Source organism: Telmatherina bonti, assembly GCF_933228915.1.
Source record: "Telmatherina bonti genome assembly, chromosome: 5".
NCBI lineage: Eukaryota > Metazoa > Chordata > Actinopteri > Atheriniformes > Telmatherinidae > Telmatherina > Telmatherina bonti.
The window spans coordinates 23,270,640-23,287,431 of record NC_136623.1 but is presented as its reverse complement, the minus strand read 5'-3'; the positions used below and the strand labels follow the sequence as shown (position 1 = coordinate 23,287,431).

At 38.2% G+C, this 16,792-nt stretch overlaps 1 protein-coding gene across 1 annotated transcript; it reads left to right on the top strand.

Annotated features, from left to right (window-relative positions):
* Positions 1 to 9,472: 9,472 nt before the first annotated feature.
* Positions 9,473 to 13,341, top strand: LOC306756101 (ferroportin; the record flags this gene model as incomplete). The annotated part of the gene is made up of 8 exons (XM_079240758.1): positions 9,473 to 9,575; positions 9,671 to 9,738; positions 9,893 to 10,052; positions 10,355 to 10,470; positions 10,667 to 10,793; positions 10,969 to 11,223; positions 12,070 to 12,750; positions 13,082 to 13,341. The coding sequence occupies 8 exons, from the start codon at positions 9,473 to 9,475 to the stop codon at positions 13,339 to 13,341; spliced, it is 1,770 nt and encodes a 589-aa protein (XP_079096884.1).
* Positions 13,342 to 16,792: the final 3,451 nt, after the last annotated feature.

The following is a 16,792-nucleotide window of genomic DNA, read 5'->3' as shown; positions in this document are numbered from 1 at the left end:
AGCAAAAAGCTCGAGGAGTAATTAGATATGACAGTGAACATTTGTCAACCTGATAATGCAGGAATTCCAGCGAGCCCATTTGTTGAAAAAGATTTAATCTTTTCTATACACTGTAAAATATTTACTACTATATCCATTAAGATCAGTAGGTTACTGTCGAGAGAATGCAACAGTCCAGTTTCAGATTGACATGAAATGGGTTAAAAAATGTGTGCTTTATATCCCATACCTGCATTTCCCTCCATTTTCAAACAAGCCTTTATTGCTGTCTGCTTTTATGTGCCCACAAGCACCCAGAATGAGCTGCGTTAGAATCTGAGTTACTGTCATCACGACCCTTTATAAGTTCTTTTGTTGCAGGTAATTTATGAAACCCTTTTTCTTTCTGCTTGTTCTTGAAGGGGTCGCACTTTTCCTTTTAGAGTGTGGTCTACAATTAATCCTTATTTAATGAGGATGGATTGTAGACCAATAACAATCAGATAATAGCAATCAGGAAAAATATAAAATAATTGCTGGAAAAGGTGATTTAGTATTTAGAAAAGGTATTGCAGCTATGTGTGTGTTTCTGGCTGTCAGTCTGTTTTATAACACCGTCACTGCCTGGATTAAATCATACTTCTTCCACTCATTTCAAGAGACCCTTCTCTGGAGTCAATTGTCCACTACATGAGAATATAACCGGTAGCACGATGAATTGTACGATAACTATCCAGAAGGGAAGCTTCATATTGGAGACGATAGTGACAGACATATGTTCTTCTGTAAAGAAGTTTCCCTGTTGATTACTTTGCTACAGAAAAACATTTAACACAATTCCAACAACTGAGGAGGATGTTGGGCTGTGTTACTGTCACATCATATTGGTGCACGGTGTGTTTTCTTTGTCTGAATTGTTTGTGACATTCAGACCACTGGGAAGGTACAGTAAATTATTTTCATGCAATGTGGTTCATTTTGATTAATCAAAAAAAAAATTATGATTTTTTTTTAAATTTTTTTTTTATAAGGCTGTGTATGTGATTTCGGGCCTTCCATTTATGGTTCTGACAACATTCCTTACTGACTGACTGACTCTAAAGAGAGCTTTAATTCAAGTGAAATTTCTTTTACCAGATGAAAGTTACATTTCTGACATAACTGCAGCATTAGGTTTTTACTAATAAATGCAATTAAAGTTAAACAAGAAAAAAGTTTAAACCTATTGGATTATGAAGATTTATGAACACATTCGAATCATTTTGTCTAATCTTCATGTAAGTCACAATTACAACCAAACACAATCTATATCAGTTATTTAAAAAACGTCCATCATCTTGATGGAGTGGCAACATACATGCAGGAAGAGCATAGGAAAGGAGGACACTCCTCAGTGTATGGACACCATGGTGGACAAAGAGGGGGAAAATACTTCTGATAAGGTTCCTCTGATCTCAGGATGAGATGTACTGTAGATGGCAGAACAGATGGATGTTTTTAAGAGAGGGAAAAATGAGAAAGATGTTTCCTGTTCCTGTTGTACTTTTGCTGTTGCAGCTTGTTGATTTGTGCAAGGACATGGAGAAATTTTGGACATATTGATCTTTTAAGTATGTCTTTAAAGGAGTGCTATTATGGTATTTGGAGTTTTCTGAGCTTTCTCCAGTGTTAAAGTGTCGAATCCTCATCAGACATGTGAACAACACTGCTTTTTATCACCTAAACGCATGTTTAGTTTGAGTTTGAGTTCCAGCACACTCTCCGTTCGGTTTCCATGGCGACGAAAAACGCGTCGTTTTAGAGAGTTTTTTCTACTTGGAAATCCTTGTGACGTCCCAGGGGATAAGGTTCGGTGATTGGTTACCTTCTACTGGTTAACAAGGGCATGTACAAATACATCAGGCAGGTGGAAAACGTCGGATAAAGTTATTTCCAACGATGGCTGGTGAGTTTACCAAAGAGAGACATCCTGCTGCATTCGTTGCTGTGGGTTGCTGTTTTCCACTTTGTTTTCAGGGTCTGATTCAGGTTCCAACATGTAGGGCTGTATGCTATGTGTTGACATTGTATTCTGTTTTTTTACTGAGTTCATATTAGCCTAATCCTTCTGTTTATGAGATGTTACAATGACGGCAAAAGCAGGTGCGGTGCGCGCTCCCGACGTAGCGCGGTGGCGGGAGGCGGGGCTTAATGTGGAAGAGTCTCAATCCACTCGTTTTGCCCACAGGCTGATCTGACAGCCTACGGAGAGGGTCTGTCTGAAGTAAATAAAGCGATTTGTGACAATAACTCGATCAATCCCAGCCCTTCTGGTCTCAGAAATAAAAATAAATTAGCCTGAAATGCACATAATAGTTCCACTTTAAGAAGCCGCCCTGCTCAAGTCAGCATCTCAGTTGGGGTAAAATTAAGACTGATTTGGCCATTTGAGAACAATTTTTAATCATATTGTCAATTATACTTTTTTGTACAAAACCGTGTATGTATTGTAACCTGTGGCTTTAATTTGGAATGACTCCCTATGTCTGCGATGCAGCCAAGCTCAGACGGGCCCACTTACAGCCAAACAGGCTGTATCGGTTTGGGCATCAGGTCTGCTCATATGTTAATGCAAGAACCCAGGTAGCACCTGCAGCTATGCGGTTTTGTTATTTTTAAAACTCTGATTCATCAAAAAGAACATGCATGTGTATTTGCTGGATAATAAGGTCTTTAAACGGGTTTTGGGGTATTTTACATCTTCATGTTTGTAATACTTTGACTTCATGTCAAGTCTGTCTTTCTTGAGAGGAAATGCTAACTAGACTTTGATTGCCTTTTTTGAAAACTCACATGTTAAATATAAATTTGGAACAACTGACTTTCGTGACTATTGGAGAAGTTGTATTGTTTGTAAATACGTTAACTTTCTTGGCTGGACCTTGAGTTAGATTGTTTATCTGTAATTATGACTTAATAAAAAAAATGCATTTTGCAAGGAGTTATGAAAGAAAAGAAAGGAAAGAAAAACATTTTTTCTATGTTTCTCTAATTCTAATCATTTCTTGAAAACCACACATCACATTGCATTTCTCTGGTGTACACCAGTATTAAGCCCAGTTTACAAACTTTTTGTCTGATATTGAAATGATCGGAGAAAGGACCCAAAAGCAGCACAAGAGATCTGAGCAGGTTAACAGTCTTTATTTTAGCCACTTGGTGAGGTTCGGTGCTGGAGTTGAACTCTGGTTCCCAATGAGCAGAGCAGAGCAACTTTCCTCTGGGCCAACAGAATAGACACCTAGCACAACAAGGTGAGTGAAGATCCACAACTCACGGTTGGGGGTCCTCCAGGACAGAAACCCAGTAACCACTGGGGAGCAGGCTCCAAGGACAAGGCAGAAAGCGGAAGTCGAGGACGGATCAGGTCGGTAACGGGCAGGCAATTGTGGTCGGAGTGCTGGAAGGTCAAGCATGAGAGCAATGACAATCTGGCAGTGAGTGAATGGTGGAGGCTGCATATATGCGCAGGCTGAACTGATGGGGATTGTGAACAGGTGGCAGAGGCAGGTGAGAGCAGTGAACTGATTAGGGGTGTGGCAAGCAGCAATGCTGGAGGAAGCAAGGCTGATTGTGACAGATATCTTTCTTAGTTCTCATCCAAAATTCTTGATAAGATAAATCATAAATCATAGTTCAGAGCAGTAAGTGACAAAGACATGAATGTCTGCTGTGCAACTTTATTTAACAGAGCTGGTCAAACCTACAACATGGCTGGTTTTGGTGTTTCGTTTGAGTTGTCAGCTACAACTCAGTGCACTAAGTTTGATCTGATCCTGATGATTAGTAGTTATAATAAACTGCAAAAATGTTATTTTTTTTCACAGTAAAACTATGAACAGGATCATTTCGATAATCAGTGGTAAACTTGTGACTTAATTTGCCAATGGCATTTGTCAGTGACTGGAAACATTTAAATCGATAAACTTGCTTTTTCACCAAACTGATAGAAAAAAAGTATAATTCCCTACAATTCTGTGGTACATTTGTGTCTGAGGGGCTGAAAGAACTGGTTTAATCTTTGTCATGTTAACTGAGGCTGAGACCAAGATGCCAAACCCACTGGTGGAGGTTTTCCTTTTCTTTGAGATGCTCTTCTGTCCCTACCCTGATTCTCCTCTGTGTTTGGCAACAGAGAGAGTTTCTGTGCCATTGTAAGACCTAAAAGTCTTTCCTAAAACTTGACCAAAAGAAGCTGCTGCAGGTAATTTCTGTAATTATTTCCATTCACTTTAAAAGAAGTCTAAGGGGTGAAGGGAATTTATGTGACTAGAATTTGTTGTGATGATGAGGATAAACACATAAAAGTATCATTTCCTCTGTCTGCGATGAACAGGTGAGGTCACATTAAATGCTTTATACTATATCTATATGTGTTAATGATGCTCCTTCGACTCCGACAGATTTTTTATGATAGCTGTAATTATATACTGTGACTACTGGCATATTTTACATTTGGCTGAATTATTCTTGGGTTTATTTCAATGTTTGTCTGTTTTTTTTATTTGATAAACATGTACAATTTAAAAACTTATATTAGAAACACTACTACACTTCAAATACACTGTAATAAGGAGATTGTATCCAGATTTGTATTTGTGTTACTGTTTGCCTAGATTCAGTAATTATGTAAAATTAAAGATTGGACATGAACACAACTCATTTGGTAAGTATCACAGTTTAGGAAAAGTTCCTTTACAAAATGTGGGCTCTTGAATTGTTTAATTAAAATGAATCTTTAAGTGAATAAGATCAGAAATCTGATTTGATATTCTTTTTCCTTTTTTACTGTTGCAGTAGTTCTTTCTGTCTTTGCAGGGGAAATTGCTTCCTATAAACCATGAACCAAAAACATTGTTTAAAAATCCTAATTTTCTTTATATACGTCCACTGCATATTTGTGCAATTGCACGCTGATCCCATGCTGGGGTTGAATGCGATTTGACAAAGGATTAACCCTTTTGATTTGGACCCGAAAGGAGACAGACTGGGAGACGTGTAGTGGCTATAACTGTACATGTCCAGCTGGGGTTGCTGTTGCAATGTTTTTTTTTTGTTTTTTTTTTGTTTTGTTTTTTTGTTGCTGTTGCAATGTGTCAACAGTGAGACGTGGAAAAGGTGAATTAAACTCTTGGTTAAATTAATGCAAATTGCAGTTTGTAATCATCCAGCTTCAGTGTTCACAAGTAGTTTATATTAGAATGAAAGGATTTTTGCTTTTTGACTGAAATCTGCAGTCTGGCTTCAGATTGGTGTCAAATGAAATGTGACTGATGATATTATGTTTGGATTAAAAAATCAGATGAAATTTTTCATCAATGCAACATATAAATGTCTAATTTAATTATGTGTACAACTAAATATACAATAAACGGATTCCTGCAACTTCAAGCAATTTGTCTTGGTTTCAGTTTTGGATTCATTATTCCTACAGGCCTTTGATGACGTCAAACAATTTTCAAACCTTCGATGGTCAACGAGCAAAAAGATGCTGATTAAAAAGAGCATCTCCCTTTAGTCTCCTCATGCAAGCAATCAGCATCTCCAGACATCAGACAAGTTAGACAAAAAGGGTTTGTGTTTGCCTCATAAACAAAACTAAAATTACAATTCACCAATAAAAGGGTGCTGAGACAAACTGGAAATGATGAGAAAAGAGACACTGCAGAAAAGCTAAGATGAGACAATAATAAGGAGTATTTACCAGTCTGAATAGATTTGGTGTGGGACTTGTTCAAGAATGTGCCAGTGGTGGGATTAAAAGTAGTGGAGGGGTTTTCATTCATAGTGTTTTTTGTTTGCAAAAGATGGGCGATCTACTTCCATTTTACCGAGAGACACATAACAGCAGTCTTCTTTAGGACTCCTTCACCAAACGAACAATATCTGTGCTTGAACAGAAACCAGCAACAGTGCAAAAGTTAAACCTCCCAACTGTTACACAAACTACATGTTTAAAGTTCAGTGCATTAATGGTATTTTAATTTTCCCTGTACCTTCTATAGCAGAGCTGAAATTTAAATCCGTTATTTGCTCTTTTCTGCTGTGCAAAGTCTTATGCTGTTTATTTCATTCAGTGAGGTGGTCTCAGAGGTAAGAGACAGACACAACTCATGATATTTAAAATACCCAATTCGGACATTATAACTTATGCACTGTATAAGTAGTTTTATAATCAATTACTTTTCAAATTGATCGTATGTGTTCGATCAGAAATAAAATATCAGTATAGTGTCTTTTTAAAATGCTCTGGTACCTTTCACTTTTCATTCCAATACCCTTCAACCACATGTGAAAATTGTTAATATTCAAAGTATAAACTATGTTTCTAATCCGATTACTTTTCATTTAGATGAAAAATCTTAGTTTCTGCAGAGCTAACGTCAAACACTGAGATTACAGACTAGACAACAAGTCCTTGCAGTGTTGATGCATGAAGTGTCAGCTCTGCTTGTTGACACTACTTGGAAGCAAGTTTGCAACTTTTCAGTGTGACAAGAGCGTATCAGCAATCCAACAGCTTTTTATTAGGTCACATGTTTGACTGCTTATTTATCCCTAAAATTTTTTTTTTTTTTTCTTCTTTTTAATAATTCTGTCACATACCAGTAGAGTTGAAGCATTCACAGTGAGGGACGATTAAAACAGAAAAGCTCTGGTTTTGTGCTGCTACTCTGATCCTTTTCTCTATGATCTGTGTTTTTTTTTTTTTTTAACTTATAACTGATGTAGTTCTGGGGGGAAAAACTTTGGTTTTGAAACCCTGTTGTGCAGGCAGAAGCAGATATACTGCAATCTGCAAACATTAATAGAGGAAGGAAGGAAAAGAAAAAGAAAGTAAGCAAACAAGCGATGAGACAAAATCCTTTAAATCCTTTGCTTTGGATTCACAAACTTTTTAATGACATTTGCTTGATTTGACTTTTAGAGGTTTCTGTGCTGATTTGCAAAGCATGTTTTTTTTTTTACTGCAGTTCTACATGTTGATCTGTCTTTCCTGTCTTCTCCACCCCAACCAGTCGAGGCAGATGGCTGCCCTCCCTGAGCCGGGTTCTGCTGGAGGTTTTCTTCCTGTTAAAAGGGTTTTTTTTTCCTTCCCACTGCCGCCTCGTGCATGCTCAGAACGGGGGATTGGATCAAAGTCATGATTTGATGCAATCAGTTGGTTTCTATTACAGGCTATGTATTAATTAGCTTAAAATGATGTGTATGTAAAGTGCCCTGTGACAACATTGTTGTGAAGTGGCACTATACAGATAAAGCTGAATCAAATTGAATATTCTGCTTTTTAGTTTATTGTGTCTCATGTCTTGTACTCATCTTTACTGTGGGAACTACTCTGGGTTCTACTGGATGTACTGTGTGTGTGTTTTTGAACATCAAGGCCTTCTTTGAAAGTGTTGCTGCGGTATATCTGTGGAAAGTCCAGGTGATTTTGTGATACAGTAAAATCTTTAAACAACTAATTTAAAGTGAATCCAAATGGTTTGGAAAAATGTAGCCATGAGTCTCATAATTACACAGTTTGCATGTCAGGTCAGTCATTCATTCCTTTTGGAGTTTTTGTAACATAGCTTGTGGGTCAGAAGGGAAATGAACAGACTGAACAATACCTGACACCCAGATTATACAAATAAAAACTTTTTTCATTGTAGATTTTATTAAATCGGACACAATGAGAAAACAATTAATTGAGCTGTTCGCTTCATTACTCCTACAAAAGCTCTTCTCTTTCTGTATTTTGCCTTTATATCTCAAGTTTCATTTTCCATTTTTGTATCTACTTCGTTGGTGTCCGATGTCATAGCCTCTATGAATAATTACATCCTAAAGGAATACAATCAAAATACATTTGCAAACAAATTTTGATATAGTTAAATATGAATGCAAGAAAACGTTAAGCTGCGTTACCTTGTGGCGGGGGTCATGGTCTCTAGAAGTATTGTTAATAGCTCCTTATTATGTGGATTTATTTGGTAATAAAAAGGCAAAGTTTTACTTAATATTTCAAAATTTTTCCACCTTCTGGCATGGTAGTCTACTGCTCTTTCCACAAAACTTTATACCTGCTGTGAAAAATGAGACATTATTGATAGAAAAGCAATCTGGTAAATATAATTTCAGTTGTTTTACAAATAAAAACATTAATTTAGTCTCAATGCACATTACAGAGCATTTGGGCAGCTGAATTAAATGTAGATTTTGTGAGCCTGATCATATCAATACAAGCTAATATCCTGATAAAATACAGAGCACCACGGACTAGAATCTGTTTTTGTGTCATTACTTGATGAAAATGAAGTTATTTTCCTGTTTTGATGTTTGCAAGTGGAATAGATGTTGCATGGTGGATAACCTGTCTGAATGGTTTGTGATTAACTTGTATGCAGGAGCTGATATTTGTGGCTTTACTTTGACTTGACTGTGCTAAACATTAAAGTTATGCTCCCTGTGCATGTAATCTACTGTAATCTACTACTCAGCCATCGCAGCAGCTTTTCTGCTCTCTACTCCCTCTGCCTGCATTAGTAAGAGTGATGCAGTGTTGCATGATGTATCTTTTATGTAACTTTTTTGTGGGTGTATGATCAGTGGGGTTGTGCTTGTGTGTGCAAGGGTGCTCACAAGCCATGTGTGTGCATGTGTGTACAGTTGTGGATTTTTTTGTGCGTGGTGTGGGTGGACAGTGATATTGTCCCCAGAGTGTCACGTGCTTTGGAATATGCTGGCTGCCTTTGTTGTCTCTCTGCCTGTTCTGCTTTTCTGGCACTTTCATACAATGGTGCACTTGAACGCTGTGATGTTATTAAGCCTTTCAAACTACTACAGCTTGAATTCCAGCTCTCAGGAAAGACTCGCATCCTAATGTAGGATATATGGCACAAGATACATCATCGAGGAACAACGGCAAGGACTGAGAGTAACAACTGAACAAAGGTGATGACTGACTGTACACTGACTTATGAGCACTTTCATTAGTAGTAAAGACTACATCCACAGAGCTTTGCATGGTAACACACTGATCCTTTATATCTATTCATGTAATAACATCAACATCATTGTTGTAGGTGACTGTTCTGTGCTTCAGTCTGCCTTAACTCAGTGCAGAAATTATTCACAAGTGCTGTCTATTTAAAAGCCTGATGTGACAGAAGTGGAGAAAATTGGATGAGGCATATTTAAATACACAGTGCTGCAAATACTCTGGAGGGGTTACAGCAGTTTGTTGAGTTCAAAGGGGCACAGCATCTGAGGATGAGTTAAAGTAACCTTTCATAGTGATTTACATAACTCTAAAATAAAATCATTTCAGAGACTGAAATGATCTCAGACTTTCACCTACAGTAATGCAACATTATGCTTAAAAAAAAAGAAAAAGAAAAATGCAAAGTGTGCAAAAAGTTTTTTTTTCCTGTTTTTTTTTTTTTTTTTAAATACGATGCCTCTCTAGGAAATGTCCAGGCGAGCAGATGCCTCCCAGTGTGGTGGGGTTGTGGTTGAGTTTGAGTCTGAAAACAGCAGGGATTTGAGAGCTAAAGAAGCAAGGAGCATACCGGGTAAACTCTATTTTCAATCCAGCAAGTGTTTTAAAAAACGTGTTTGCAGAATATTTGAATTGAGCTTTTTTGATTACCATGCATTTCTTTGTAAGGTTCAGCTCTTATCTACCTCAAGGGTCCAAAGTTTCTCATCTATGTCAGTGGAGCACTGTCAATGTGGGTAAGAAAAATTTCCAGAAGAAACTACAATGTTGTATATTAGACTAGACAGCCAGATTGCATGGCAGTCTCCTTCCTGTGAAACGTGTGATAGCATACTGGCCTTGTCTCGCCAAGGAATGCATCATGATGACCTTTTATCTTCTGTTAAACAGGGTGACCGCATGTGGCACTTTGCAATCTCTGTCTTCCTGATTGAGCTGTATGGCCATAACCTGCTGCTGACTGCAGTGTTTGGATTGGTGGTAGCAGGGTCAGTGCTGCTACTTGGAGCTTTGATTGGAGACTGGGTTGATCGCAACCCCAGGATCAAAGGTATGTTTGACAATTTCACACACATTTGGGAATATTAAGAGCAGTGTATCACAGAGATGGCAATGATACAGATCAGTGAATTTCAATCTGGGGCCAAGAAATTTGCTGCTTTCCTTTCCCACTAGGTGGTGAATTCCATTCGACCCATGTGTCAAGTGTCTATCAGTCTTTGATTTGATAGTTTGACTCAATCAGCAGGGCTCAAATCACGAGGTTCAGAGCCACTGACTCTGCCACAGCTAGTACTGACACTACCATGTGCATTTGAAAGTCTGAAACATTTTTCCTGTCTTCTGTTTTAGTTGCACATGCATCTCTTTTCATTCAGAACACCTCAGTGACTGTATGTAGCATTGTGCTCATGTTGGTGTTCTCATATAAGCAAAGGATTGAACAGATCTGGGATGGATGGCTTACTGTAAGTAGACACCACATTCTGACTAATGCATGCGAATATATGATCCACATAAAGTATATTTCTTCAATGGTTATTACAGAGAGAAGTTACTGCTGTCATTGTTCCCTCTGTCCTGTGTCCCTGTTGTCTCTGCTTCTGAGCTTTTGGCTGTTCTGTGCTATCATAGTAACATGTTGCATCACAAAACTCACACAAGGTGGTTTGTTATACGGTGGTGATCGTCCTGGCAGATGTAGCAAACCTTGCAAGCACAGCGCTGACTATAGCCATTCAGAGGGACTGGATTGTGGTCATCACGGGTTACAACCGAGGCCACCTGGCTGGTGAGGAAATTTAATTTGTCAAAACACGTATTAGATTATATTCTGAGTTTTATCACAGGATTTCATGCTTGCATAATGGATACTGGATTTAAAGAAAAATGTTTTTTTTTTTCAATTTGCTTCTGGTCTTGCTGAAAGTCCATGAGTACCTCTGTGTGTTTGACCCTAACAAAAGGAATGAATGCAACCATGAGGCGGATTGATCAGGTGACTAACATCCTGGCCCCACTAGCAGTAGGACAGGTCATGACCCTGGCCTCCAATGTGGTTGGCTGCGGATTCATCCTAGGATGGAATCTGGTGTCTCTCATTGTTGAGTTCTTCTTCTTGTCGCGAGTGTATCGCATTGTCCCTGAACTCTCAGTCAAACCACCAACAGTTGAGGACGACCAAGTATACCTGCAGAGGACAAGGAGGACAGAGCGTCAAGGTATGAACTGATCCCTGAGATTTTAGGAAAATATCAGCATTAGAAATTGAAAATGGGCTTTAAGGTCATCACTGAATCCATGCATGCTATGTGAAAATGTTTAACAATACTTGTTGTAGATGGCACTGAAAAGATAACACACTTGGTGTGGATGCCACATTTGATATCAAGAAACAATTCAACAGATAGATTCTATATACTACAGACCACATTAAAATCAGTTTCTGCTTTCTTTCACCTCTTTGGTCACAATATCTTTTTGAACAGTCTGTAAAAAAATTTCTAAATTAATTGAAGTTATTTAAACTTTGAAAATCAATTGATTGTGGACATTTTGTATTATTTAGGTTAATGATGTACAGTGGTGTCATAGAGCATGTCCCCAAATTATCTTCATGTGGCTAAAAGAATTAGTCTATGAAACATTACATGTCTCACATCAGATTCCCTCTCTTTTGTCTTTAAAATAAAAAATAAGATACAAAGGATTTTCTGAATAAGAAAACTTTCTGTTGTGATCCTGACAGTATGTTCTAGTATGAGCTTAATGGGTGCTTGGTTTGATTAATATGACCATTTACGACATTAGACAAGCACTTTAAAAGTATTGGAGACATGGGGTATAATAATCTATTCTCAAAGGTTCCATAAGGCAATCATTAAAGTGTGTTCCTCTGTCCATATGGCAGGCATTTCAGCTGCAGCTTGTGTAGATTGGTGTAGATGGACTGTATTTGATCGATGAAGGAAAGTTTGACAAGGAGCAGAAATGGTGCAGAAAGCTGAAGATTAAGCAGTTAGAAGTGATGAACTGAAATGATGGATGCCATTCCCTTTTTTCATTAGGGGAAGGCAATGCAGCACAACCTCAACCTCCGACAGAGGACAACTGCAATTCAACCATGCATCTAAAAGAAATCAGTAACTTTCCTCAGTGTTTCCGGAGGTTTCGCTGGCTGGTGAGCACTTGTAAAGATGGTTGGAAGGCCTACTACCGCCAGCCTGTTTTCCTGGCAGGAATGGGTCTGGCTTTCCTCTACACGACTGTCCTGGGGTTTGACTGCATCACCACCGGCTATGCCTATACACAGGGCATTAGTGGATCCCTCCTGAGTGTGCTGATGGGTGTGTCAGCTATCACGGGGTTGATGGGCACTGTGATGTTCACCAGACTCAGGAAGACCTATGGCTTAGTCAACACAGGAATAATCTCAAGCTGCCTCCACCTGGGCTGCTTGTTGCTATGTGTTTGCTCTGTTTTTGCTCCTGGGAGCCCTATGGATCTTAACTTATTGATGCCCTACTTTACTGCCAATTCCTCTTCTGAGCCTGGAGGAATGGGAATGCAAAGGCAAAAACACATCTACCCTCTGTCTGGAGGTAACAATCAGCCACTGCTTCCAGATCGCTCCTCCATTCATTGGACCAATAACACTGTGCTTTTTGACAATGTACCGTCTGGAACAGCACCAGAATCTTACATCTCCATTATTCTGTTGTTCTTGGGTGTCATCACGGCACGCATTGGTAAGTACAAACATCAAAAGTTAACAGGATTTTCTCCTAGAAATTCCAAATTGTACAAAACACTAGAAAATATAATCATCCATACATCAGTGTACTTTGTTTAGGAGAGTGTGAACTACACAGGCTGACTGATATATTAGTACGATTGGTCAGTATTTTATAGTTAAATATTTGACTACCATTCCTGCCTGTTACACAGCTATCTGTCCACTAGAGGGCACTGTGAAAAAGTACATAAAATCCCTGGATTTGGATTTGAACTCAAATCCCCTGCTAATGTGGCTCATTTATACTGATCAGCTTTTAAGCTCCAATGACTACTGTGTTTTAGGTCTGTGGTCCTTCGACCTGACTGTGACCCAGCTTCTGCAGGAGACCATCTGTGAGTCTGAGAGAGGAGTGGTAAATGGGGTGCAAAGCTCTATGAATTACCTTATGGACCTGCTTCACTTTATCATGGTGATCTCCGCCCCACAACCAGAACACTTTGGGATCTTAGTCATCATCTCTGTTTTATTCATCACCACTGGTCACATTATGTACTTCTTCTATGCACATAAAGCCAAAAGAAAACACTGCCTCAACACATAAAGAGAAGAAATGGCTAAGACATGACCAGCACTGAATCCACTTTGCACCTGTGAAATGAATCCCCCCTTCCTTCTTCTTTCAGCAATCTAATTGCAACACTTAGCTTGTGACTTTGCCATTCGTGTCAGCACAACACAACAAGTGCATGTCCCACCTCGGTGACTTTCTTTAGTGCCCCAGCAGCAACAAGAACTCAGGTGATGTATAGTGGGAAACAAGTTCTCCATTCATGTACACAAGTTGAGGTGGCCAGTATACACACAGCAAAGATACCTCCTGGGGAAATGTCCTAAACAGAAAAGAAGGACTTAAAGGTGACGGTGACGGCATCAGACCACGCCAATGCAAACTCTACTGAGTTACTGCAACTGTAAGACTTTCAAACAAGTCTGCTTACCAACAGGGCTTTATGGACTAAAGGAGGATGGAGAGATTTTTGTCATTTTCACTCAGTAAAGAGCTGATGTGAGAAAAGAAAATACAGTAAACGATGCAAACAAAGAGAGGATGAAACAGTAGTCTGACAAGTGGCATTGTTGTTACTGATCCGTCCACTTGGAAAGATTCCAGGATGTCCAAAAAGGAGCACAAAGGGAACTTGATGAAAGATATTTTTAAATAGAAAGGCAGCCCCCCCCTTTAAATGGACAAAGTGAAAGGAGGGAACTATTCCCTTCCCCTGGTTTGTTTCTATGTGGATGAATCAAGTCAACATTTACCTTTTTTTATTCATGTAAATTTAAAGATTACAATACATCAAGTCGAGGCACATATTTCAGAAAACTTCAAATTTCTAGAATTAATTTTATTTTAACTGCTTGTGTATTTAAAAAATAAAGTTTCCCTAACTTTTCATATAAAGAGTGACAATAGTTTTATAGAAATCCAAGAGGAATAAAATCTTTATCTTGTGACATATTTGAAAAAAAGTGGTAAATATACGTTGAAAGAAAATGTTGATCCCTGCTATTGGAAATATTTGACTTTTTGCTTCATTCTTTTGTTGTTCTGATGAACTTATCATTACCTCAACTAAAAAAAAGAAGACTTTTTTTTTTTTAACTGGGAATCACTCTCATCTACTTCATGTTTTCTTATTTCATTCATGTACAGTGGAAATAACATGCAAGTTTTACCTTCTGTCATTCAACAAGCATTACATTTCAATATATTTGTATAATTTCCCTGTAAACTTTATGTATTATATGTTGTCATCATTTATAAGATTGATATTTGTGATAATAAAGACAACTAAAAATTACTGCCTCAGACAAGTGCTTTTATTAAAATGGTCCATATAAAAAAAAACCAAAAAAAAACCCCGCAAGTCTCACAAGTTAAAGTTAATACTAGAATACACTCATATGCTTGTTCCTTTCAGGTATTAATATTAAGCAGAATCAAGCCGTAGCCTCTGCCTAGCTGTGAATAGCTGTGGCTTGAAACATTATTGGAAAAGAAGAATAAAAGACAACATAAAGTTAAAACAAAAAATCATCATGTGGTATCCTTAACAATTCAGGGTTCAAAGAGCCACAGAAAATGTAATGGCCCTTGGTGACCACAAGAGGTCGATGTCACATTCAGTGCTCACCACCTTACAAAGATCCTTAAGAGATAATGCGATTGACATACTGTATCATGGCACCTTATTTTGATCCTCAGATTTTGTGTATTGCAGCCCCAGCATGAATGGCAATGCACATGCATATTTTCTTCAAATCATCCTTCATGTTTACATACTGATATCTTTTATTCATATATTTGAATGGATATTTTATTTTTCTATTAAAAGAGTTGTTTTCATTCCAGATGGTCAGGAATGTCTTGGGAATCTAAGAATAGCAGTAAACAGCAGTGTTCCTGTGCAGCCTGGTGTGACGTCCCTTTTGAAGTCGACCCACTGTCTCTTCAACAGTGAACTTGACATCCCTTTCTGACATAAAGACCACTTCCAGAGTGTACATCTCTTGTGTGCAGTTTTTATTTTGTATTTGTATAATATATTAATGAATAAAAGACATTTCGATATAATTTCAAATACATAATAAGACACTGTCGTTGTTTCTGTTGTTTAATATCTGTGAGCTGTTGAAATGTTAAACTGGAATGGGTAATGTCTTGAACTGGGATTCTGTAACAAGCTTAGGAGAATTTCATCACTTTCTTACTCTTTACCACGCTGCAGGCCTGCTGTAGCAGAGCACCTCCCAAGGTTGTAGCAGTCCCTGCTTACACAGAGCAGTACTGGATCAAGCTCGCTAACAAATTTGGCTTCTGGCGTTTTTTACTTTGTAATTCATTTACTTGAGAAACTGGGTCAGTGGTAGCACATTAGAGCTTGATTTGTCCTCCTGGCTTTGTCTCACTAAGGAATCTTCTCTTTCTTTTTGTTAGTAAAATGCTAACTTGCAAGTCTAAAATCCATGCCATGAGGTTCGATGGCCAGTTCTGCTTCACTTAAAATCATCCAATTACTTTTCCTAGATCTGTGCAGTATGCAAAATATACGGTAGGAAGGCAATTTTCTTAATCAGGTACATCTAAAGAACAGATAGAGGACAGTAGAGTGATGGAACTGGACCTCACATGACAGAGAAATACCACCTAGAGATGAGGACCTTTTCTCATTCAGCCGTTTGCTGCATCAGCAGTACGGAGCAGCAGTGCAATTGAATGGCTTTGCTTGGACCCAGTCAAGCATCACACTGCTGACAGAAGGGAAAAGATATAACAATAATAGATAAAGTGCTCATATTAAAAAAGAAAAAAAAAGATGTCCTTGCTTTACTTTGATCAATATTGAATCACACTGGTCCATATGTATGCTCACTAAGGTATTGACCAACCGAGCTGGACACATCGGAGAGGTTTTGTAGACACATGCGATGTTTGACAGACAGTTTAACAAAACAGGAAACAAATTCAACAAGATTAAAAAATAATAATAATTATTGATATGAAACAGAAGGCTTAGTATTAACTCTACCGCTTGGAAATGTTAACACACTGAGTGTTTTTTGTAAACTGGTAAATAAAACATGTTTATTAAGATTTACTATGTAGCATACATAATTTAGTACTTGCTGAAAAATGAATGAAATTAAGCTCTGACCACAAGTCTTAATTGTGCAGAATATTGAACAAAATAGAAAATTCCCTGATCTTATTGGGTCTTTTTATCTTTCTACATGTGTTGTGATTATTAACAGATGCTTGAACGTACCATGTAGTTTATGTGTTGTATTCCTTCATACCTACAACATAAGATTTATTGTGTCATCTTAATCCAATTCACTTGTAAAACATCTCCACCCTAACAAAACCTTGACCCACCACTACCCTGCCCTGTCCTGAATCCTGGCTTTCCTGATTTCGAAACTTCCTTTTTTGGGACTGTCCGGCTCACCAGATGTTTCCTCAACCAAAAGGGCGCTAAGCTTACTCCCCT